The sequence below is a fragment of the Ursus arctos genome, unplaced genomic scaffold (genome assembly GCF_023065955.2).
Source record: "Ursus arctos isolate Adak ecotype North America unplaced genomic scaffold, UrsArc2.0 scaffold_14, whole genome shotgun sequence".
Classification (NCBI taxonomy): Eukaryota; Metazoa; Chordata; class Mammalia; order Carnivora; family Ursidae; genus Ursus; species Ursus arctos.
Window position 1 is genome coordinate 40723202 of NW_026622808.1, and position 25451 is coordinate 40748652.

At 39.0% G+C, this 25451-nt stretch overlaps 1 protein-coding gene across 28 annotated transcripts in view; it reads right to left on the minus strand.

Moving 5' to 3' along the window:
* Positions 1-25451, minus strand: part of CFAP20DC (CFAP20 domain containing) — a 239537-nt gene that overhangs the window by 200881 nt on the left and 13205 nt on the right. For all 28 annotated transcript variants that reach the window (XR_003316794.4, XM_048226477.2, XM_026501148.4 and 25 more), the window contains exon 4: positions 24821-24893. Coding sequence is in view for 27 of the 28 variants with exons in the window: in XM_048226477.2 (XP_048082434.2) it covers positions 24821-24893 (73 nt within the window). In the remaining variant the exon portion in view is untranslated. The remainder of the gene's footprint in view (positions 1-24820; positions 24894-25451) is intronic.

Here is a 25451-nt window from a genome sequence, read left to right on the forward strand (position 1 = left end):
AACCAATAGTCACATATACGCCAAAGCAACCCATACATATCCCCATAAAAGATCCAAGTTAAGAACATCCGAGACACAGTGTTGGCGATGGCAATATGTCTAGACACAGACAGATGAAATCTCATGTTAGTGGGGCAAGTCTGAAAACATCTGTTTCTATTTTCCAGACATGGTATGAAAATGGAGCAATGTATCTAAGTGACAGACTATGCCTGATGATGGTAAAAACGGGTCAATCCCAATTTCGCCTCTGTAGAGCATTCCAGGAGAGGTGTGAAACTAACATGCAGGAAGGCGGCAGAGGAGCCTTAATTAAAACATACAATAGGATGAAGACTTTGTAACTTCCCTTGCATTGCCCCCAGGTATGAAGGGCTTTTTTCAAAATTGGTTTTTGCTTAAACTAAATACAAGGGAAGTTCTCTTAACAGACCCACTGGATTAATTGACAATCTTTGTGAAAATACTGTTGGAAAAGGCAGACTCACATGTGTAGTCCTTCGACCCCTGGTCAGCTGTTTAAGAACAAGCCTTGGGACTGGAACACTTCCTTATCAAGAAATAAAGGAAGTCCTCACAGTCTGTGTTGGACTTGTCACCTTGTGTGGGAATACCTTTCCCTGTTTCAGACTCGATGTGTGCTCTTCTTCATTTTGCTTAAGCATGTGTGTCATATGGCACCTGGCCAGCTCCCCTAACTCTATCTGCTCCCTTCAGCAGAAATAGGGTCCTTGTGCTGCAGCATAAGAGGGGTGTGTATAGGCCAACTGTCCCCTATTGCCTCAAGCATAGCTACGCAGACAAGCCCAGCCAACACCTGTCAACTTCAATCCACCCCTTAAATGCATGAGAAATAATACGTAATAATTTTAAGCCACTGAATCTTGCAGTGGTTTGTTATGCAAAAAAAGCTAACTGATGCAAAGTCTTCTTACACGCCATTGTGTTCTGTGGTCGATACCACTCTATTGAGAGACTGTAACATATTCAATATATACCATGTATGAATTTCACTCTCATATAATTTTCAAATTTTGCTCTTATGTAATTTTTATATAAATTAAACTTCATGTTTATATTCAGTCATTTCATATCACTTTACCCAGTTTAGATAAACGCAAATGATATGAAATACTGATAACATGTTTAATATGCCACCACTCTATTTTCTAGGCAGGCGATAAGTACTGCAGAACTATCATTAGCTCTTATTGTCATCAAAGTTTCAATATATTAATGTAACTGCATGTTTTCATCATTTGATTCTTCATCTTTTTGTGGTCAATAGCAACTACATTATTTGTGAACTAATCAAATTTAATTGATTATTCTCATTTCTATATTTGATGAAGCCTAAAAGACAATATGAACTAGTGAACTGTTATTTGCAAAATATCCTAGACACACTGAAATAGGTAAAAAAAAAAAAAGTGACTTTCAGTGAAAAGAACCTTTTGTTTCCTTAAGAAAGCTGAAACTATTTCCTTCTACATGTAATGAATACAATAAGGATGTACCCTTTGATAATCTGGGGATGTAGAGGAAGGGATAAATAAGATACAGTGTTACTCATCAATGGAAAGTATTTAATATATATTTGTGCATATATACATGCAAAGTATGGATGAATGGGTGGATGGAAGGGGAAAGAAGGAGGTTAGGATGTAGAAAGAGGCTAAGGACTATTACTCTCACCCCAACAACCAAAACAAGCCTGATAAACTATGAAATCATAGTTTTTAGAAACCCATCAGAGAGCTGGGGATGCAAAGAGACCTAACTGAACTAAATTCCAGAAGTGAATGAAACCTTCATAGGAAAGGAGAAACCAATGGCCACTGGATGTTCTTACTTGGAGCATGTCAGAAAGAAGACAAAGAATTGTCTATAGACGCAGATATGGAGCAATCATCCTAACTTGTAATAGCTGCATGTAGGCTGAGGGATGGATCAGAATGCTGATAGGCCCCGCCTATAAAGCAAGGCTCTGCCTGTCTGCCAACCTTTTCCCATGGGTCTTCAACAAGGGCTGGGGGTAGTATACTGAATATACATGGTGGAACTAGAGAGAGAAAGGAAATTCATCTAAGGTGCTCTGGGATTTCAGCTTCTGGAGGCTAGAGGTGATCAGGACAGCTGGGACAAAACTCTGCAAGGAATTCTTGGCCTTCACAGAGTGAAAGGCAGCCTTTCTCTGTAGGCTTGGGTCAGGCAGCAGGGGGAAAACAGGTCTCCCAAGGCATAGAAAGCCAGGGGCAGGACTGAGAACAAAGAGAACGTCCCAGGGGCCCAAAGACTTGGCATCTAGACTATAAAGGAGAGAGTGATCTCTTACAGTTTGGAAAGCCATGTGCCCGCTATTATTCAACATAGTACTAGAAGTCCTTGCAACAGCAATCAGGCAACAAAAAGCTATAAAAGGTATCCAAATCGGCAAAGAAGAAGTCAAACTATCTCTCTTCGCAGATGACATGATACTCTATATGGAAAACCCATAGAATCCACTCCAAAACTATTAGAAGTTATAGAGCAATTCAGTAATGTGGCAGGATACAAAATCAATGCTCAGAAATCAGTTGCATTTCTATACACGAATAATGAGACTGAAGAAAGAGAAATTAGGGAATCCATCCCATTTACAATAGCACCAAAAACCATACGTTACCTTGGAATTAACTTAACCAGAGACGTAAAGGATCTATATTCTAGAAACTATAAATCACTCTTGAGACATTGAGGAAGACACAAAAAGATGGAAAAATATTCCATGCTCATGGATCAGAAGAATTAACATAGTTAAAATGTCCATGCTACCCAGAACAATCTACACTTTCAATGCTATCCCGATCAAAATACCAATGACCTTTTTCAAGGAACTGGAACAAATAGTCCTTAAATTTGTATGGAACCAGAAAAGGCCCCGAATCGCCAAGGAACTGTTGAAAAGGAAAAACAAAGCTGGGGGCATCACAATGCCGGATTTCAAGCTGTACTACAAAGCTGTGATCACAAAGACAGCATGGTACTGGCACAAAAACAGACACATAGACCAATGGAACAGAACAGAGAACCCAGAAATGGACCCTCGGCTCTTTGGGCAACTAATCTTTGATAAAGCAGGAAAAAACATCTGGTGGAAAAAAAGACAGTCTCTTCAATAAATGGTGCTGGGAAAAGTGGACAGCTACGTGCAAAAGAATGAAACTTGACCATTCTCTCACACCATACACAAAGATAAACTCCAAATGGATGAAAGACCTCAATGTGAGACAGGAATTCATCAAAATCCTAGAGGAGAGCATAGGCAACAACCTCTACGACATTGGCCAAAGAAACCTTTTTAATGACACATCTCCAAAGGCAAGAGAAACAAAAGATAAAATGAACATGTGGGACTACATCAAGATAAAAAGCTTCTGCACAGCCAAGGAAACAATCAGAAAAACTAAGAGGCAGCCCACGGAATGGGAGAATATATTTGCAAATGATGCTACAGATAAAAGACTGGTATCCAAGATCTACAAAGAACTTCTCAAACTCAATATGCAAGAAACAAATAAACAAATCATAAAATGGGCAGAAGATATGAACAGACACTTTTCCAATGATGGAAAGCCATGTGTCTATGAATCTGCTAAATCTTGCCCAGTGGTCAGAGCTCAAGCCCTGTTGAAGGGAAAGATCTGAGCTTGCCCTCAAGGATTAGTAACAAACTGAATTACACAGAAGCCTCAAGCTTCAAAGCCCTGCCCCAGCCCAACCACGAATGACTCAGTCCCGGCCTCCTCCACTGGTCTAAAAGAAGGGGTATGCTCTTTTTGGAGGTGAATGTTATTTACTTAAGTTTACTTAAGGCTTTACTGTTCTTTACATGCAATATGTGATATGTAATCAAAAAATTAAAGACACACGAAGAAGTAAGAAAGTCAGTCACGGTTCAATAAAAGACGCAGATACGACTCAGATGGACGATTATTTGTTATATAATTGATGAACATTCTGTTACTGGCAGCATTTCTTTCACAGGGATACATTAGTAAACAGGTAAATAATCGTAGCACTCAATGAGAGGTGCAGAAAACTTTTAAAACATTTTTTTGTTCTAAAAATATAAAAAATTCTTAGTATTTACTACATTCCAGATCCTTAGATACTGAAGCTGCAGAATAACGTATAGCCAGCTCCTCTTTTCATGGAACTTACAGTCTCCTGGGAAAGACAGACCTATAAATAAATATAAACCAACCTAATCAGTGCTATAATAGAAGCATGAGAAGAATGTTACAGAAAGCGTGGAAGCTGAAGTTAGAAGAGTCAGGGAAAGCTTCAAAGAGAGAGACATCTGAACTCAAGTTCTTCCGATTGAGTGGGATGTGTTCACAGATGAGATGAGACAGGATAAGGAAGGATATGAAAGAAGGGAAGTATGGCATTGGGATCCCACCAGAAGTCCCGTGGTTTTAAACAGCACAGGGCTGAGGGACTATGTTGGGAGAAAGGGAGGGAGGCAGGAAGGAGATGTGATTGGACAAGACAGCTGGAGCCAGAATGAAAAAGCCTTTAATACCACATCAAAGACTATGGAAAGCTTTTAAGCAGGGAAATAATGAAATCAGATTTACATTTGTGACAAATATTTCTGGGACCTGTAACACATTATTATTGTTTATAAATTAGCCTCTACCTGACTATGAGCACTTGAAGGGTGAGAAAAGATGACAGGAGTTGATCGACAAAAGGAAATAAGATTTGAGAGATGACATTAAGAAAATTCTCTGAGCTTTATCCTGAAATTGTGACCTTTATTACTAAAATTAATACACAATACTATTTTTGCATTTATCAATCATGAAGTTTATTAATACAGCAATCCTCGTTCAACTTATTTTCCCATATGGACATAAGCCAAAGTTGACTTTTGTAATTCCAAAGTAGATGATGTTTTAAAAAACACAATGCATAATTTCATGAAGAATTAGATAACTCAGAAAAATAAGTGTAGAATTACGGATGTGTTAGACTATAAGGTTTGCTGAAAAATAGTGGTTTAAGCAAAAATGAGGCTTATTGACTCACTCAAGTCTAAGGACTGGCAGTTCGGGACAGGTTAGTGGCTCAATAATGCCATCAGGCACTCAGCTTGTTTCTCCATTTCCCCCGCACCATACTCATATACGTGTTTTGATCGAGCTCAGACTCGTAAGTAAATGGGTTTACAAATGATTGATACTCTCAAGAAGGCTGCTGCGCTTCCATGTGTTGTATTCACATTGGGAGCAGAAAACAAGGCAAGAGCAAAGTGCCAAATGACACAGGGCTAAAGGAACAAGTTAGCTGAATGTGCCCATTTTTAAAAAAGTTTTCCTGGGAGTACTGCCAAGTGAATTCTACTTGCGTTTCACAGGCCAGAACTAGGTCACGTGACTGTCTCTAGCTATTCGGGGGCGTAGGAAGGTGCTTCTGTTTAGTTGGGTTCACTACCATCCTGACCAAAATTCTGCTTAAAGGAAGGAGAGAACCATGGATTTGGGAGGTAATGAGCCGTGTTTGCCACAGAAAGTAACATGAAATCTTGCCCAGTTTTTCTGTTAGGTTGCAACCCAACTGCTAAGAGACACATGCTGAACACCCTGCATGCCTATGAGGGAGACAAATACTTTTCTCTTTTGTAGGCAGTTCATGTATGCTATTAATGTGGGCTACTCGAAAGGATGTTCCCAGAATAATATAATTTGAAGGATAAACTTAAAACACAGATAGCAATTTTGGCAGTTAACCTAAATTCATCATATACAAAAGGCTCCTAGAAGTCACTACAAAGGTTGGCAATTTTATCTACTCTGTATATCAATACTAGTAAAAGTACGCCCACTTGTTACAAGTCCAAGTAGCAGAAGCACAAACACCTGCACATGTTCAATATTCTAGATGCTTACCAGGAATGGTGGGACAAGCCAGCTGCTACTTTCCTTCCTGCCCAAATATTTTCCAAATATTAAGCTATTTTTGTTATTGCAAAGAGGTAACAAAATTCACAGAATTATGCTTTTAACAATTGGCTACTACATTTATGACAGATGGCTACATTTACAATTATTAACAGTCTTGCTACTGTTTGAATATAAAAACCAAAAAAGCTACATAAATTACATGCTCAGTTGCCTGATTTCTAATTTAACTTAAGGGAACAGGAATTAATTTGATCTATTTTAAATATTTGCCAACAGGATGAATTCAATGACGTATGGAAGGATAATACTGAATTCACTGTCTTCTACTTCTTGCCACTAAACAATATATCAGCTTGCTTTTCTACTGAAATTGCATAAAATAGATAGGACAGCTAATTTAAACAGTTGTTTGCACATTCAATATTTATAACCCGAATCTTGCATGACTGACTGGAAGCAGTGAGTTAGAAGGTTTAGCTCAGCTGCTGCCTGGAGTGATGGATGGCCTCGAAGAATTTCTTGTTCACTGACCAGATCAATCACATAACAGAATAAAAAAATAAGATCAGCCTTAAACTAGATTCCCAACATTTCCATCTGTATGCAAAACTGTTGCAGGAAGAAATGTATCATAAAACATAATGTGAAGCTACTTAAAAATAATCAAAATCCACCAAAGATGCTGTAGAATACAAATAAAAAAGATAGGGTGACAGAATGATGTTCTAGGTCTTAACTGAATATTAACCAAGACTTTATTAGACCTATAACCCGAAAGTGCTGTCAATTTATAGTGATATTTTGATCGAGCTCAGACTCGTAAGTAAATACGTTTACAAATCATTGAAAAGGCTGCAATTTTGGGGGCAGTATTTGCAGCTGAATTCTATTTAATTGAACTAAAAGGTGGTGGTGTGGCAATTATTAGATACTGCCATTCTTAATTATTCCAATGGCCGTTCTAAAAAATGAGTCTTAAATAATGAGTGAACAAACATCTGACATTTCAAATTACAGTAATCCATTCATTAATGGTTAACTGCAAAACATTTGCATTAATGAGGGAAGGCAGTAGTACTCCCTGTAGGCCATGGCTAGCGATGCCCTCCTTAATGTGTTTGTGGCTTTGACTGGTTTGTGCGAGTCCGTTGTGAGAAGGTCTTTCCAGCTCCTGATTTGGTGATGTCAGGTTGGTAGCTTGAAAGCAGCCACAGTGGGAGGGTTACATCACAGAAATTAGCAGATGTTAAACATTTGGGCTCCTTCCTAACCAACCCCTGCCCCGGTAATCTGTGTGGTTACAGAGCGCACTAGTAAACATGAACCAGCACATGGCAGTGTGAGCTGTTCCTAGGGTCAGGGTCAGGGGTGGGCTAGGAGGCTGAGGGGACCCAGAGCTCAAGAGCATAAGGTTGAGGTCTTGTCGAACAGGCGCAGGAACGGGCAGGCTCGGACCCTGGATAATCCTGAAGGTGCCCTGGGGGTCTAAGGATGTCTGCAGGTAGCAACCAGGAGGACAGCAATGGCATCTGCCACTGCTTCTGTGACCCTAGGGCATTCAGCTTCTCTTCTTGAGCAAGCTTACCCCTCCTGGGAGTAGAAGGGAAAGGACGAAGAACAGGCGGAGAATTACAAGAAATGAGAAGGAGAAGGAAGGAGGAAAAAGAAAATGAGAGACAACGAAAAAGAAAAAAGAAGTAGAGGGCAAAGAGCAAGAAAAAAAAAAGAGGACAGCAAGGAGAAGGCAAAGAGAAGAAAAAGAAGAGAAAGAGGAAGAAGGATGAAGACGGAGAGAAGGAAGAAACAAGATGGAAGGAAAGAGAAAAGCAGTAAGATGAGGGAATGGGAGGGAGTCGTAGGAAGAGCAGGGAGGTGGAGAAGGAACAGGGGGCTTTCAGACTTCTGGGCACGGGCAGAAGAATGTCCGGAAATGCTGGATAGACGGTGGGCCCTTGGGTCCAAACTGAAGAGATGGAGGCTCTACAGCTGAACACAGTGACCCTTCTACCACTCAGGTGTCTCTTCCTCTTTAGAGGCTGGAGCTTAGAGTTCTCTTTTGAGGCTGGAGCTTAGAGTTCTCTTTTGAGGCAATGGGTGAGGAAAACCTGGCCATGTTTCGATAGGGAACCGAGGCCGGGAAGAAGACAGAGCCCAGGTTCTGGCCGCCTCGTGGGTTTCCAGGAATCCCCAAGGGCAGTGGTTTTCAAAGGTCAAGTGCATTAGCATCACCTGGAGGACCTGTTCAAACACAGATTGCTGGTTTCTCTCTCAGTACTTCAGGAGTGGCGCCCAAGAATCTGCAGTTCAAATTCCTAGGCTGCTGGTGTAAAACACTGACTTCGTAAAATAAAACATATCCTGGACATGATTAGGACCCAAATCTAAGACCTTATTAGTGAGCATCTTAGCAAGAATTCAAATGAGAGAAATACAGGCTAATAAGGAGGGGCAGGAGTCCTGAGATGGGAAGAAAGGCGTCACGAATCAATTCTTCCTGCTTACAATTATGCCCTCGGCTGGCTGTGGCATTCATAAATGCTTCTCGAGGAGCCAACTCTGGAGTCTGACTCCTTGAAATCTCCATACCTTCAGGGCTAGGTCTTAATAATTTTTATACCATTGAGTGCTACTGAACTGAACAGGAGTGACTGCCTGACCCAAACTAACACAATCATATTCTCTCTCTAGGTATTTTGAAATTGCCTGGGAGGACTGGAAATGAAGCAGAAACACAGAATAGCTGAGATGGAGGAGAGAGAGAGAGTACTTAAGGTTTGTAATGCTGGCTTCCATGCCCAGCTGTATTGCAGTCCTTGGGCTTCATGCGACGCTAAAACATACCTGTGTTTGATGCCCCTACTGCGTTTTCATTCACTCAAGCTGGTTCGGTTAACTGAAGGGAGTCAAATGAATCTAGCCTCTCTTCACAACTGTAACAACTTCACTACTGCAAATGAACTCATGGGCCCTTTAACACATTGGACAGATCTTGCCGATTCTGGTATTCTAACCCTCCTTGGTAGCCTGCTGCAGGCTGTGATCACCAAGATGGGGAGGAAACAAACAAACCTTTATGCCCATTTCTTTTGCTGGGTGTTGAAGAAGTTTTATGCACACACCCTTCTTGCCATTTTTGTAAATATCAGGTAAAACAGCTATGACTATTTATTTGTTACTAGGAATATCAGCTAGGACTCTATGTCAAAAGTTAACAGAAAACCCAATTCAAGCTAGCTCACTTAATAAATGAAATTTATTAGCTCACATAGGGCAGGTTTCAGGGTTGACAGCTCAAAACGGTCATCAATGACCCAATTTCTTTCTTGTTTCTCCCCTTTGCCACCTCGGTCAGCTTTATCCTCATGGTCACAGGACAGGTGCCAGATGCAAATGGTACTACTAGTCCAGCAACAGAACAAGAGTCTACATTCACTCTGATTGGGCTGGAGTAGGTCAGAGTCCCACTCCTAAAAGAATAAATGTGGCTAAGTGGATAGAACATCCTAACTGACCTGTCAGTCAAAACCCACACCAGTGGCTATGTTGTCATCAGTTTTACTAGAAGTAGATAGGCTGCCATTATGTAGGGGGATATACCCAAACAAAACTCAGAAAATTTTAGTAAGAGAAAAATGTGGCAAAGTATGCTAGGCAGAGAGCTAACAAATTTCTACCACACTTGTTTCTCATATGTGTAATTGGAAAGTAACTTTAAAAAGGCACTTTACTGGGGCACTTGGTTGGCTCAGACAAAATGTCTGTCTTTGGCTCAGGTCATGATCCCAGGGATGTGGGACTGAGCCTGGAGTTGGGCTCCTTGCTCAGCGGGGAGCCTGCTTTTCCCTCTCCCTCTGCCTGCCGCTCCACCTGCTTGTGCTTGCGCGCGCTCTCTCTAATAAATAAACAAAATCTTTGAAAATAAAATAAATTTATTTTAAAAATGCATTTTATTTTGCAGCCATTATAGTAACAATTGGTTCAGGCAAGAATCATCATGCTAAACTAGTAAAGGAAAGCTCGATGGGGACTAAGGTATTTACAAACTATCAGGGTATGTTCCCAAAATGACTTACTATTTAAAGATAAAAATTGTAACTCTACCATGGGGAAACCTGGCAGACACCACTTTAACCAAGTGATCAAAGTGAACACCACCTATGATGGGACAAACTGACATCATATGCCTCTTGATCAAATTCACTGAGAAGGATACAATATCTCTTTCATAGTATTTTATTTCTAAAGCCAAAAATGTATAACCTGAGTTTAATAAGGAAAACATCAGACAAACTCAAGGAAAGGGCATTCTACAAAATAACTAGGCTGTACTTTTCAAAAATGTCATTGATGTGAAAGACACAGAAAGGCTGAGGAGCCATTCCAAATTAATGGAGACTGGAGACAAATGCAAACTAAATGCAATGTGTAATCCTAGACTAAAAACACAACTGCTATAAAGGACAGTAGGTCTATACCACGGATAATGTTGCATCAGTGCTGAACACGCTGATTTTGAAAACTGTACTGTGGTTATGTCAGTGAACGTCTTTGCTCTTAGTAGGCACGTACTGAAGTATTTACTGAAGGAGTATGAGGTCTGCAATTGACTCCCAAATAGTTTGGAGAAAAATGTGTATGTGTACACACACACACACACACACACACACACACACAGACAGTAAAAGCGAATGTGGCAAAATATTAATAACTGGTGAATCTGGGTAAAAGGTATATGGTAGTTCTTTATACTATTTTTTCAACTTAACGCTTTAAGTTTGAAACTGTTTCAAAATAAAAAGTTTAAAATATTTAAAAATTATTTTGGACTGCGTGTCCCTACAGTTTTTCTCAAAGCATGAGGTATTGCTGTTTCGCACTGGATACCACTTAAGTTTCGTAAGGGCAAAAGAGCTAACAATAAATCATAGTTTTCTTTTAACTTATTAGAAACTCAGCTGGTGGGGCGCCTGGGTGGCACAGTCGTTAAGCGTCTGCCTTCGGCTCAGGGCATGATCCCTGCGTTATGGGATCGAGCCCCACATCAGGCTCCTCTGCTGGGAGCGTGCCTTCTTCCTCTCCCACTCCCCTGCTGTGTTCCCTCTCTCGCTGTCTCTATCTCTGTCAAATAAATAAATAAAATCTTTGAAAAAAAAAAAAAAAAAAAGAAAAGAAACTCAGCTGGTAAAGGATGGTATGTCTTGGCCAAAGCCTGTTGTTTCTTTTTCTTCTGGGCACATAGCCAGACTATATCCCAGCCTCCAATGCTGTTATGGGGGTATCTGAGTTCTGGCTGGAGGAATGTGACCTCAGATATCCTCCCATGTGACTCTCTAGTCTCTCTTTTCTGTACCTGCTGTCCAGACACAGAAGACCCAATAGAGGACTGTAAGGTCCTAGATGGAAGATGGAAGGAGTGTAGGTCTCTAAATGCTGTGGGAGGTCAAAGCCCTTACCACTGGCCTGAATTGCGGCAAGAACAGAAAACCACCTTACAGTGTAAAGCTACAGAGATTGGATTATCTGTTATAATAGCCTGACTAGTCAATAACCTGACTAGTAAAGTTACCTGATTTATAAACCAAATTAATATAAAGGGGATACTTCAGGAAAATGCACTGAGGATTCATGTGTTTGCTTTCAGAATATACTTTAGAATAGCAGTTCTCAAAGTGTGGTTAAGGGACTCTTGGTTCTCAAAGGGTAGTTTGGGGACCCTTGAAAGTCTCCAAGACATTTTCAGGGGCTCTGTGGTGTCAAAACTATTTTCAGAACAATACTAAGATGTTCTTTGTCCTTTTCCCTCCTTCTCTTACAAGTACACACTGGAGTTTGCCAGAAGTGACATGATGTATTATACCAAAAGAGACTGAATACAGAAGATGATATGAGAATACTCCTGTCTTCTAGTCAGCCAAACATTAAAGAGATTTACCAAAATGTAAAACAATGTCACTCTTTGCTAATTTTTTTTTTTTGCTTTAGAAAATATAGATATTTTATGTTAGTCATTCAGAGTTATTTATGCTAACATGTAATGGGGTTACTATTTTTAAATAATAACTATCTTTCAAGTTTACTTTTAATTTCTAATATGGTAAATACTGAAAATGTAACTCTTTGGGGTCTTCAATAATTTTTAAGTGTGTGAAGGGGTCCTGAGACCAAAAAGTTTAAGAAGCACTGTTTCACAAGTGTAAGTCTACTCTACTGTTTCACAACAAGTATATCTAAGAGTCATATCATTCTAAACAAAATAAACCCATATTGTTAAAATATAAGAGATGGGATAGTGAGGACCCTCAGCTGACCCCTAGTAACCAAAAAGCATAGTGTCTAGGACATGGTAGGTGCTAAATATGTAACTGTTAAATTAATACACTGTACAATGGTGAGCATATCCATATTTAAGAGTGTTGTGATAATTGAATGAGACAACATGTGTATGTGTTTGTGCATATTATTATTGTTCACAATTATTCACTATCACTCTTTTTATGTAAGATGTTTTTATGTCTCCCCCAACTGACTTCATGCTTGGCTGTATGACCTGACTCGGCCAATGGGATGTAAGCAGAAGTAACATGTGCCACACATATCTGAGAAGAAGCTTTGAATTGTGTGGTTCTGCCCAGACTCTTGCTCTTTTGCCCTTGCCTCATGAAGAGCATGTCCCAGATAGGGGCTGTCTGTTGAGTGCAGGTTCTAGAATGAGAAGACACAGAACAGATACATAGTTGACCCTCCTCTGCAGCTCTCAGGTAATGTGTGACAGAAATATGTAAAACTGTTCTAAGCCATCTTAGCAAATCTGGCAAATACAGTATGAAACGAGCCTAACATCCTGGAGATGCTCAGTAAACCTAACCATTCTAATCAGCGCTATTCAGCTAAAGCAGCACTAAAGAACTGTTGCTTCGTCCTTGAGTGACGGCACAAAGCAGAGCCTACCCTGAGGAATTAAGGTAGTTTATATAGCACCATTGACATAACCTCAGGATTCCAGGTAAACGAAGGACATGACATAGGACAGGAGTGGCCTCAGAGTAGTTTTCACTGTAATAAAAAATTCTGGCTACCATGTACCCCTAAATACCACCTACTGGAGGGGCTCAGGAATATCCGTAGATGTCACTAGCAGGTGACTGAGAAAGAAAGAGGTTCTAAGATGACTGAAAAATGCCCAGGCTCAAAGGAGAGTCCAGTGGGTCTATCAGCCCATCTGCCTGACCTGCCCACACCCTCTTCTCGGGGAATCTGCTCCAGTTTAGAGCCTCTGAGGCTAAAACCAAAGACAAAGCAGCTGGCTGAAAGCCAATGATTGGCCTGGTTATAATCCTGATTATTCTTTCAGATCTTCGCACTAGAAGATATACCGACTGAATGTGGTCAGAGAGCGATGGGCATGGGAGTTGTAGGGGCACTGAGGGAGGTACTGGCAGCCACATTTGCCCACGCGCAAAACAACAAGCCATCAGAGAAAGCTGGTCTGCAGGATGACACAGAACGCAGCAGACTTACAGGACAAGAGACGAGAGAGTAGCTGCCAGAGAGAAATTACCGACAACTTTTGCCTCCGAGGAGACCCATATCAACTTGCGCAGTTGGGTTCCATAAGATCTCCCCATGTTCTTCTAACACTTCTTTTACTTGACATAATTTTAATAGAGCAATGTCCCTAACAACCAAGTGACCCTTAAAAGAAGTAGGTTTTTTTGTTTTTTAGCCTTGCTAATCCTGACCCAAACACAGAATTGAACTGATTTCTGGTGGTTTATAGAGGACAGGGGTTGGGTAGGAATAGAAACCTGGATTACAGTAACAGAATTAACTTTCTACAACTGAGAATCCAAAGTACTTGCAGGAATAACTTTGCTCTCAGAGTGTCAGAAACCATGACTATAAAATCATAATATATCTTTACCTTTTTCCAACGCAAGCACTAAAAGGCAGCAAAGATATCAAGCAAAGATGCTAGAGAGTCAGGAGTTCTGGATTCAGTGTTGGCTTTGCCTCTAAGAACCTTTGTGTCTTGAAAAATGCCACATCCCCTTTCTGAGTCTCAAGGTTTTTTTCTATAAAAAATAGGGGTTGGATAAGATTTGTAGATTCCCTACAATAATAGAGAATTGAACTTCTAAAACGTTTTAAAAGTTTATATTAACACATCAATTTCTAAAATATAGTGAATTTGTATATTTTATTATAAATCACTGTTTATGGTATAGCAATAATCACATATGGTTTTAAATACTGTATTTTCCAAGTTACAAATCAGTGGCATTTAGCCTTAGAAGAAAGGGGATGGTAATACCTATGTATAGAAAACAGAACAGCTGTTCCTATTTACTGCTAACAAACGTAACCAACCTCCAACTATACTGAGGATTTCATATCACTGTCATTGTTTCGGTTTATTATAATAGCTTTTTAAGTATGAAAGATATAAAATGTAAGATCACTAAAGTGTTCCAATAAAAAAGGGCAGACTACTTGGTTTTAATTAAAGTTCTCTGAAAAAAAAAGTAAAATTAAAAAAAAATAATTAAAGTTCTCTGGGTGTTCTGTTAGGGGCTTATAATCAGAGTTTTCATCGAAGAACCAAGTGTGATGCTCCTTAGCTTTAATCGGCCTTAAGAACATTTATTTGCATTTACTCTTACCCACAGAACATGTTTTGAAAAAACTCAAGAGAATTTATTTCTCCTTACCTAAGTTCTTCTGCCTTTTCTCATTCTTTGAAATAGTTACTATCCTCCCAGTAGAGGTGTAGCTAAGAGAAATGTAGTTTATACTTGGCAGGGCAAATAAAAGGTTAAATTATGGCTCGGTTAGTAGATTTCCAGGAAATAAGTGTTGAGAAGAGGAAAGCTGGATACTGTTCACTGGCTTCTTACTCTAATTCTCATTTCTTTTCCTATCTTTTCCTAATCCAAGAACCACCCTGACAGTATATCAACACATTTCAGTATAACACGATATAACAAGCATTATCGAGGACCCACCATGCACACAGAATTCTTCGAAGTGCTGTGGTGATCACAATGATGAATAAGTTGTCCCTATCCTCAAAGGAATCATAGACACAAGTATAGGAACACTCTGAATGGAGAGACCAACTGCAACCGGAGAACAGGGGGAAGATGCATGGAGGATACATATTTGGGTTTGACCTTAAAGAGTGATTTGGGTTTCAAAAGGTGAAGAGACAGGATCAGGTTGGATGACAACTTAAGCCAGAGCATAAGAGCATGTGGGGTGCTCAGCAACCAGAGTGTCAATGGTAAGGGGAAGGAGGTGTCTAAGGTCAGATCCAGAAAGGCCAAGAGTGCCCAGTGACGACCAACTCTGCAGGGCTTGGGCTGTGGCAAATCTGATGGCTTCATGGATCTAGGATGTCTAAGATCAAGAGTAAAAACTTAAAGTTCAAATATTGATCATTTAAAAAGTAACAGTAAATGTTAAGAGTTCCCAGCAACAGAAGACTTACATGTAGTTGAAATTTGCAACATCAGCTTTATTTGGCTATGTATTACGACTCCGTTTTAAAGAGAAGGTCAAACCGTATTGGTAGATATCAACCTTTTGAGGGAGAAATAGCAACCTCTATTCATATAAAACATAGAAATATTATCATTCCAAAATACATATAAAACTGAAAAAAAGGGAGAACAGATTGTTCTGTTTGAAGAAACAGAAGTGACTGACAACTGTATAAAAATCAGGGCATTAGACAATTTTAAGTGTTCTTTCCAGCTACCTCCCAAACTTCATTTCTTTTTTTTTAAGATTTTATTTATTTATTTGACAGAGAGAGGGACAGCCAGCGAGAGAGGGAACACAAGCAGGGGGAGTGGGAGAGGAAGAAGCAGGCTCCCAGCAGAGTATGGAGCCCGATGTAGGGCTCGACCCCAGAACCCTGGGATCACGCCCTGAGCCAAAGGCTGAAGCTTAACAACTGAGCCAGGCGCCCCCTAAACTTCATTTCTATGAATGGAAATTCTAAATGGAAGTATCACCATCTCACCAATTTTAAAGCACCCATATCTTCCTTCACTTCTTTCCCCAAAAGAAGTACACCACACCAGAAACTGAGACCATTCAAAGAAGTTTAACAATGCAAGGAATCTGAAATTGCTGAGAGAAGGAAATGAACATTTACCAAGTGTGCACTACGTGCCGGGTACTATGTCAGACCTCTGTGAACAACTCAAAGTCCAATGAAGTCTGCGGCTGCCTACTGTAATAGCTGGGGAATGTCTTTTCACATGGGACTTAGAAATTCAAAGTTCGATGAAAGCTTCATTGGGATCCAAATGCATTAGCCCCTGAAGATCTCATGGTCTAGTTAGGGTACAGAGTTGGTTGTAGCGATACATAAATAACAGGACCATTATGTGAGAAATGCCATAACAGACTTATGTGTAAGTGCTGTTGTAAGATATGTTTGTGATTTACTACATATATTTCATTCCACTGAAGTTATTTCTGTGAGTCCAAATAAAGACTCTAAAATACTTGTACATCCAAGTGAGACACTCTACAATTTAAGGGAAAAAAATATTACAAAATTCAGGAATGCTAGATACAGCCCTCCCCACCAGGGGGGTGCTCCTTGTAATTATTACTGGATGACTTAATCAAAGCCAAATGAGTTCATAAAGTTTCATGACATATTTTAATTGCTAACAAGGACTTTTTCTTTCATATTAATAAGTTCTAGAATGCTTCATTAATAAAAATTCTTAAATGATTATGAATTTTATAATGGGGACTATGTAAGTCCCATAACATACATATTGTATTGTATTTTGTAGATGTTTAAAATTATTTTATTTTGAATAACTGAAATAATTAAGTGCCAGAATAAAAATAAAATACATGAGGGGCGCCTGGGTGGCACAGCGGTTGGGCGTCTGCCTTCAGCTCAGGGCGTGATCCCGGCGATCTGGGATCGAGCCCCACATCAGGCTCCTCCGCTGTGAGCCTGCTTCTTCCTCTCCCACTCCCCCTGCTTGTGTTCCCTCTCTCGCTGGCTGTCTCTGTCTCTGTCGAATAAATAAATAAAATCTTTAAAAAAAAAAAAATAAAATAAAATAAAATAAAATAAAATAAAATACATGAGGGGGGGTGCCTGGGTGGCTCAGTCAGTTAAGTGTCCAACTTTTGATTTCGGCTCAGGTTGTGATCTCAGGGTTGTGAGATGGAGCCACATGCCAGGCTCCGTGCTCAGCGCAGAGTCGGCTTGAGATTCTCTCCCTTTTCCCCGCCCTCTGCCCTTCCCCCTGTTTGTGCTCTCTCTCAAATAAATCTTTTCAAAAAAATACAGTGAGAACCAAACCAGACGAAACATTTCTCCTGACAATAAAAGGTGAGTTATATATCAATGACGTTGAAGAAACCTATCTTTCCAACTCTGCCATATCAAAGAAGTAAGAGCATTTGGAAGATATGTGATTTGCTGTAAGTCATCTTTAATCATCCCTGTTAGTGAAGGAGAACACGGGCAATAGTAAATAGCAAAGGCCTACATCTTATACCTTAAGCACTAGAAATCTACTTTATTTTTCCCAGGGCCTGTTTATTCACAGATGAGCCTTCCTGTCTATCTGTGATTCTACACTTGGCCTGGTCACCTGTAAGTCCCTCAAACCAATGCTCTGAAGCTAGGAGTTCCTACAGTTGTCTTTTAAATAAATCGCTAGCATCCATAACCAAGAGATGGGAGTCACTTCTTTTCATGTTTATGTTGATCACTTTCTTCCAGACAGAGAACCTGCATGAGCCAGTAGTCAAAAAAAGCTTTCCCATTTCTCTAGGGACTAGCACCATGAAAACTTCACAGGGAAAAGAGACATGCCCAACTTGCCTCAAATGTTTTAGAACAGAGGCACCTGGGTGGCTCAGTCAGTTAAGCGTCTGCCTTCGACTCAGGTCTTGATCCTAGGGTCTTGGGACCGAGCCACACATGGAGCCCATTTCTCCCTCTCCCTCTGCCCCTCCACCTGCTCATTTTTTTCTCTCTCTCTCTCAAATAAATAAATAAAATCTTTTAAAAAATGTTTTAGAAGAACAATCTAAAAATTAAATATCCCAGCACTCTTATTTAGAGATGTAAAAATTACAAACTATGCAATTACCATTTGGCATTACGAACTTAATCCTTGTAATTATTCAATAAATAGGTATAAATATCACCCCTGTTGTACAAATGAGGCTGTGACACACAGAGGGCTTAGCATCTCGCCCAGGGTCTTCAAGCCAGAACATGGCAAAGCCAGTGACTCCCAAGCTGCAAGCTGACCCATCACAGGACTCTGACTTGTGCCCTGATGCTGTTTGGGGCAATAATTTAACTGCACAGAGCTCTAACAAATGTATGACCTTTACTTATGATTGTACAGAGTAAGAACACTTCCAAATATTTGCATATGTGCTTTTTTTTTTTTTTTTTTTTTGCTAGTATTGTGCTTTAGCTTTCAGAATGCATCTAGGTTATCTAAAGACTACTGTCAAGATAATTTGGGAAAGTAAATGAACCAAACTAACAACCAGCAGAAAGAAAAGATTTCTCAAAAAACATTTAATAGGTAAAGAAAACGGCATCTGATTTATATACCTACCACATGTGTTATCTAAATCTTCCACACAAAGCCTATTTTAAGGCATGCAAATTTAATATATTATGAAAGGCACTATGCAAAGCATCTTAAAGTGCTCTCCTTACTAATGCATGTAACAAAATATACTGATTATGCAAGTACATTTAATTGGATATAATTAAAATAATGAGATTTAAATACTGATGATTTTAAAAAGAAAAAATAGAAGTTGGAATTAGCCATGAGATACATTCAAAATGTTAATGAAACTTGTAATGTCATGACCACTTTAGTGCTCGATACTCTTACTAGTTCAAAAAAGAGCAACACCTGGCCATTTCTGCCCGGTTCTAAACACATAGTTTAGAGATGTGACATAAAATATTTTATTGGATAACAGAACACTTGGCTCTTGAATAACATCATTTTTACACATCACTTAAGAGATACATAGCAACCACTATTTTCTTCGAAGAAAGGCATCAAAATGACCAAAAAAGATAATATAAATTTTCCACAGGAAGAGTTGTGCTTGGTTAAATGGACACAATCTCAAAAGATCTTTGCTAATGTAAAGATACCAAATTTAGGTATTCTCTCAACTCTGGTGGCTTTAGAGTGGCTGAAGAAGATGGATGGCATGTGAAAAGAACAGGTCTGCTGCTGTGAGGCCATATTCCCTTTACCTGGTATAAAGTTTCAAAGAGGTCTACAGTCCCCAACGTTACTCAAGAAGAGACAAGAGCAAAATTCAATAGAGCAGAAGGACCTGAAACTTCTATTAAACTTCTCTTCAGACCTCTTTGTCTAGCTCACTAGCAACAATACAGAAAAGGTGATACAGGGCAAACTTTTATTAAATTACCTTGAGGCGAAAGCTTTGTTTTGTGGGATGGGTATGTTTCCATTTTGAAGAAATGGCAGAGGAAGCTGTAAGATCCACACGGGCCTAAACCTCCTAAAATTTCTTAGGAAAAAAACCCAACATCCCCGATTAACTCTGACAATTAAAACAAAAGAAAACAAGCTCACATCACCATTTACTGAAGAGGAAATTGAGACAGAAGTTAAGTGCCTGGCCTAAAGGCATATAACTAGGGATACAGCAAAAGGATAAGAGAACAATTCTGGTATGAGCATCATAAATCTTAGATGGAATTCTAGGTTAAAATCATTAAATTCTAGTCAGATATAAATTCAAATTCAGAACATTGCAATGAGGACATCACAAAGGATCAGTTAAAATTTGAAAGGACTTGGGGCCTTTTCAGGGGTCTCTCTCTCTTTTTTTAAGAGTTTACCTTATGAGATTCCAAATGAAAGTCATCCTCCAAATAGCTAAAGGCTTAAAATATGAACCCTTCTGGCAGGAATATTTCCCAGGACCTGCAGGCTAAGCATCCCCAACCTCTCCAAATAGCACATGATGCCCACTACCAGCTTCATAGTGCTTTCATCCCATATCCTGAAAAAGCACTGGCTGAGATCAGTGAAAATGAGAAGAATAATGTCAATTCACTAGAGGCATTAACAGTACAAAATGTCTCTCAGAATTCATCGAAATAATGACAAAATCAGGATAGAGAAAGGAATTAACGCAGCTCAACAATATTCAGTAAAATGAATGCAATTCCTGTCAAAAAATGTAATATTCCAAAATCATTTAGTGTGATTGGCATCATCAAATATAGCAAAATGGATTTCTATTTCAAGATGCAGTTGGTTCTTTTCCAAGAGCTCAGGTTCATGGTGTTCCTCCCGTGCACCAGATGTCTGCCCCCAGGCTCTGAAACACCTAACAACCCACACAGGGGAGCCATTGGCATCCCACTGCCATGTACCGAAGAGATCACAAAAGGAAAGAATTCTCAAAAATCTGTTGTTTATTAAATCATTTAACTTCAGGTCAAATAGTGAGAAATAGGTACACTAAAATACTTTGGAAATGAAAACTGCAACTAATGCTAAGAGATAAGAAATAAGTCAAAATAAGTTTATTTTTTTTAAAAGTAAGGAAGGGGATTTTATTTTGTGGGTTGACACCAAAAGAGAAATAAGAGAGAACTGTGTTACTTTATTGCTAATACACTGTGCATTAATACTGTAAACATTCTCTTTTCTCTACACCCAAAATGTAATGTGTTTGGATAATTGCTGGTCAGGTTATGCAGCTCTGAAGAGTAAGGAACATCTCAGAACAAAAGACCTTTCCTTCCTAGAGTTCTAATGATAGCACTGTATTAACCACAGGAAGCCCCTATAAAAGACATAGAAGGCTTAGCACTTTCGTCTTATACAGGATTCAAACAAAATATCCTACTACATCTGTGTGTATGTGTAGTAATTACAGAAAAATAATGATATTTTCAAGTATGACAGCATGGCATGGTGGTGCAGAGCACGGGTTCCACATTTAAACTGTAAGTCTGACTTCTAGCTCTATTTTTTTTAAAGATTTTAGTTCTTATTATCTATTTGTCAGAGAAAGAGAGAAAGAGCAAGCACAAGCAGGGGGAGCAGCAGGCAAAGGGAGAAGCAGGCAACCTGCTGAGCAAGGAGCCTGATGTGGGACTTGATCTTGGGACCCTGGGATCATGACCTCAGCTAAAGGCAGACGCTTAACTGACTGAGCCACTCAGGCGTCCCTGAATTCTAGCTCTAAGAGTTAGTAGGTTTATAACCTGTGGCAAATTCCTCAATGTTTCTGGACTTCAGTTTCCTTAATGGTAAAACAGAGGCAATAATTATGACTACCACGTAGGTTCGTTCTGAGGATTAATTCACCTAAAACAAAGTGCTTGGGACAACGCCCAGTATATAGTAAGTGGTTAATAAATGAAAGCCATTATTACTTTAACTTTCTCATTTAATTCTTATGACACACCTGTGAAGCAGATATTATTACTCTCATCCCAAAGGTGAGGAGAATTAAGTAATTTGCCCAAAGTCACAGAGGTAAAGTGAGACTTACACTGGATCTCTCCAGGTCCAAGATTATGCTCTTATTCTACCTAATACTTCCCATGTTACCTACAGGTCCTGCTCTTATGTCATCATAACATTTATCAAGATGTATTTAAATTGCCTTTTAACTGATTTTTCACCCTCAGAATAAACTCTTGTGAGGACAGAGACTGGGTCCTGTTCATTCATTTCAGTCCATTAGTCCCCACTGCCCACTCACCCACATTTCCGAACTTTTGTGCCAGGCTAACAACGCCTATAACCAAGTGTATAGGATTATAAACTGGTATAGTTGTAAAGACAGAAAAAGAGCAGGGTGCTAGAAAAGAACATAAAAGATGAAACCCATTTAGTGGGGCAAAATCCATAAAGGCCTTTCTGAAGAAGGGACACACAAACTGAGATGGGAAGACCGAGTAGGAGTTAGCAAGGCAAAGAAATGGGGATATAAACCACTTGTGTGTAGTACCCTAAGAAAAGATTTCTTCACCTGGTGTGTGAGGAAGGGAAAGCCAGGAAGACCAGAAAGGCACCAGTCTGGCTGACAAATGGTGAGCTCCCGGCAGAGAGGTACGCGATAAGATGGGAGAGGTGAGAGACCGGAACACACAGGACTATCAAGAACTGGAGAGTTTATCCTCGGTACAATGGGAATTCCAGTTGGTTTTTAGAAAGATTATGCTAGCTGCAATGTGGAGACTAAACTGAAAAAAGAGAGGAGCAGAATCTGGGGAATCCAATGGGATGCTCCACAGCAGATGAGGGGCCATGTGATGGCAGTCTGGGACCAGAAGGGAAGGCGTAGGGGTAGGAAAAAGCATACAGGTTCAACGTGTATTGACCTCCCACCCCTAACACGCTGTCTGACAGGAATAAGGGTTCAGTAATCTGTGGCCTGACTGAATGAGTATTTCCTCAGGCAGGGCTGTTGCTGGTTCTAAGGCATCCACCAACCCACAGATGCATGACCTCCCCCTGAGCAGTATCACCATCTAGGGGACATGAGAGACACAGGCAGATACTGAAGAAACGATGATTACATCGGTAATCCAACTGGAAAGACTCCACTTACGAAAACCTCTTGATGTGTAAGCGTATCTTTGTGAAACAAAATGCCTCTCCCATTCTCACAATGGAAAATTTTAGAAGCCAGATATCTTTCTCCTATATGACTGTCCAGGCTTGTTAGAGAAATGTATTATTTAAAATAGCCTAGAGCTATGCTGCTAGAAACACAGTAAAACACCAAGGGTGCTGAAAGAAAGTCCTTTCATTTAAGAAAAAAAGAAAAGCTATAGTTAGAAAGACAGTCTATACTCGTTATTCTACGTTCTTTCTTGTAAAAATATGGTCTCTGTCATTACTTCCTAAAATGGCAAAATATTTTGATTATCTATTAGCAACAAATTCAAATGCAGAGTTAATATATTTTCTTATAATCTGTTAAATTCACAAGGTCAGGACAGAGACTGCCTTCCTCATGTTATTTAATAATTTTGACCTTTTGTCCATGAGACATTTATTTGCTGAAACTATAAAACTAAAACCATTTGAAAAATCCAAATGCTTGTCCATGTGGATATGAGAACAAGAGAATCTATGATTATAGTCAAATGAATTCAAAATCTAATAAATGATCCCATCACCCCTGAAAATGTTTTCCCAGCCTTAAGTTGGCCAAGATGTTCATTAATAATAGGGTAATGAAGGTGTAGTCAGGCTTCCTTACATCTGCTGCTCTCTTGCTGAGACGAAGTTAAACCTAACATCCCTGTCAATTTCCCAATAATTAAAGCTTTAGTTATTATTAACTTAGTTAAAACAGTATCTTGCCTAGGCTAGGGTGGTAAGTTCAAGTATTTGGGGGCAGAAATAAAGCTTAATTTTGCAAAGGCCAAGAATGCTCATCTGCAAGAGTCCACTCCAAGGTTAAGCCAAGCGTCCTGCACAGCTTTGATCAGAAGGCCAACAACTACCAGTGCCCCTGCCGCTGCTTCTGAAGAATCTCCAAGCACGGGTGGTAGAGATCAGAAGAAAAGGCACTGCACTGGATTTCTATATAAGGAACTTAATAATGAAAATAAAATACAGTTTGCCTCCTTCTATTTGCTAAGAAACCACTTTCCCCTACACTGGAAATAAAGCTTTATGTGGAATTCTCTGTGCCTTTAGAATGCCTTTAGTGTCTTGAAAATGCTTTTCCTGTAGAACCAAGGAAAGATACATAAGAGCATCAGATAGTGTTTTGGTGCTGTTACTGTAAGAACTGTTTTAAAGAATTATGGTAACCATGGCAGACGATAATAGAAAATCTTGGAAGTTTACTGAGGTTTAAAGCTGAATAAAACGAAGGTATATATTGTTCCATCTGTCCTTTATCATTCAAGAGAACAAGACTGTATATTATTATCTAAAATTTATATTTCTCCAACGTACAGACCAATCACTAATAATTTAATGCACATAAACAAAGACAAATAAATAACCTCAAATTTATGTTTTTCTCATTTTATTCAGAAAGCTCTTCCTTCCTCTCCATTTGCACCAATGCAACTAGTACAAAATTACCTTCATTAATAGGAAAAGTCATTTATTCCAGCAGGGAAAATAAAAGACTAAGCTTAGGCCTTGGACAGCTATTAATTACAAAGAAAAATGAGAAAATAGCATACCTTAAATCCAATGTTTTTAAAAGTGCAAATGTATTAATGAAATCTTAAGCAATATTCCATTTTATATGAGTGTATAAATCAACTGGTATTTTCATTCTCCTAATCATCTCAGACAACAGACAGCCCAACTGAGTTAAAGTTGTATACTCTCATTTTTGTTAGACAATCTGTTCCTAGCAAGGCTATTTAAAACAAATATATTCCAAGCCATTCATATGTCAACCGATATTTCTAAACGAAAGTAAATAACTTTAAAATGAGGCATTTCGATCAATTTTAATCCAAATATGATTTTCAATAGCAAGAGAGTACAAAATTACACCTCATTAGAACAAAAATCTCAAACTTTTGGATTATTTGTTTCTGCGTATTATAGGCTGTTTATTGTCAAATCCATAATCCTTTGATATTTTCTTAAACAGATGAAATTTGCCTTCTTCCCCTAGGGAAATGCCAGACTATAATGATATCTGAGAAATACGATTAAATTAGTTTAATTACTTCATGTCAACTTGATAAGTCACTGCTCTTTAATGCAAAAACTGCCACTTGTAATTAATGACTGTCCATACTGCTTCAATTGATCAAATGTCTAATACACATAAAACATTGAAAGAAGTTCTGTATATCTTACAGCAATTCAGTGGAGAAGTCTTGTCCCAGGGGTATGTAAATCTGAAGTACAAGAAACCTCTGGATCAGTCCAACTAGAATGAGAGGGGGAAAATATACATTTATATGTCCAAACCATTTATATGTGCATATAAACCAACACAATCACACACCATCAACAATCTGAAGCTTTCAGCGTTCCAGTAATATAGAACTGTAACAGCACTGCCCATGAGTTACAACTTCATTATAAAAGCAAAAAAGTTGATGAAAATCAAACCAACTCTAACAACAAATGGTGCCTTTTAAAGTCCCATCTGTGGGCTTGGTGAAATTTTTATGAAAATTAAAAAAAATAATAATTTTTTACTTACTATTTTTATTAGGTTGTAAGAAAATGTACACATAAGATGACATTCAATAGAAACCTATAAAATTGAACTCCAGATTCCCATCAAGGCAGCCATAAAAGCATATGGCAATTATTTTTATCCACTGACAGCTTTAACTGTACTAAACAACTTAATAAAAAACAATAGATCAAGGAAAACAATTCTAATTATGACAACTACAACTGAAGGTTTGATGAGCCATATCTGGTTCATATGATTTTAAAAGTATCCACAGTGAGATGGATGGAGGAACATATTTTC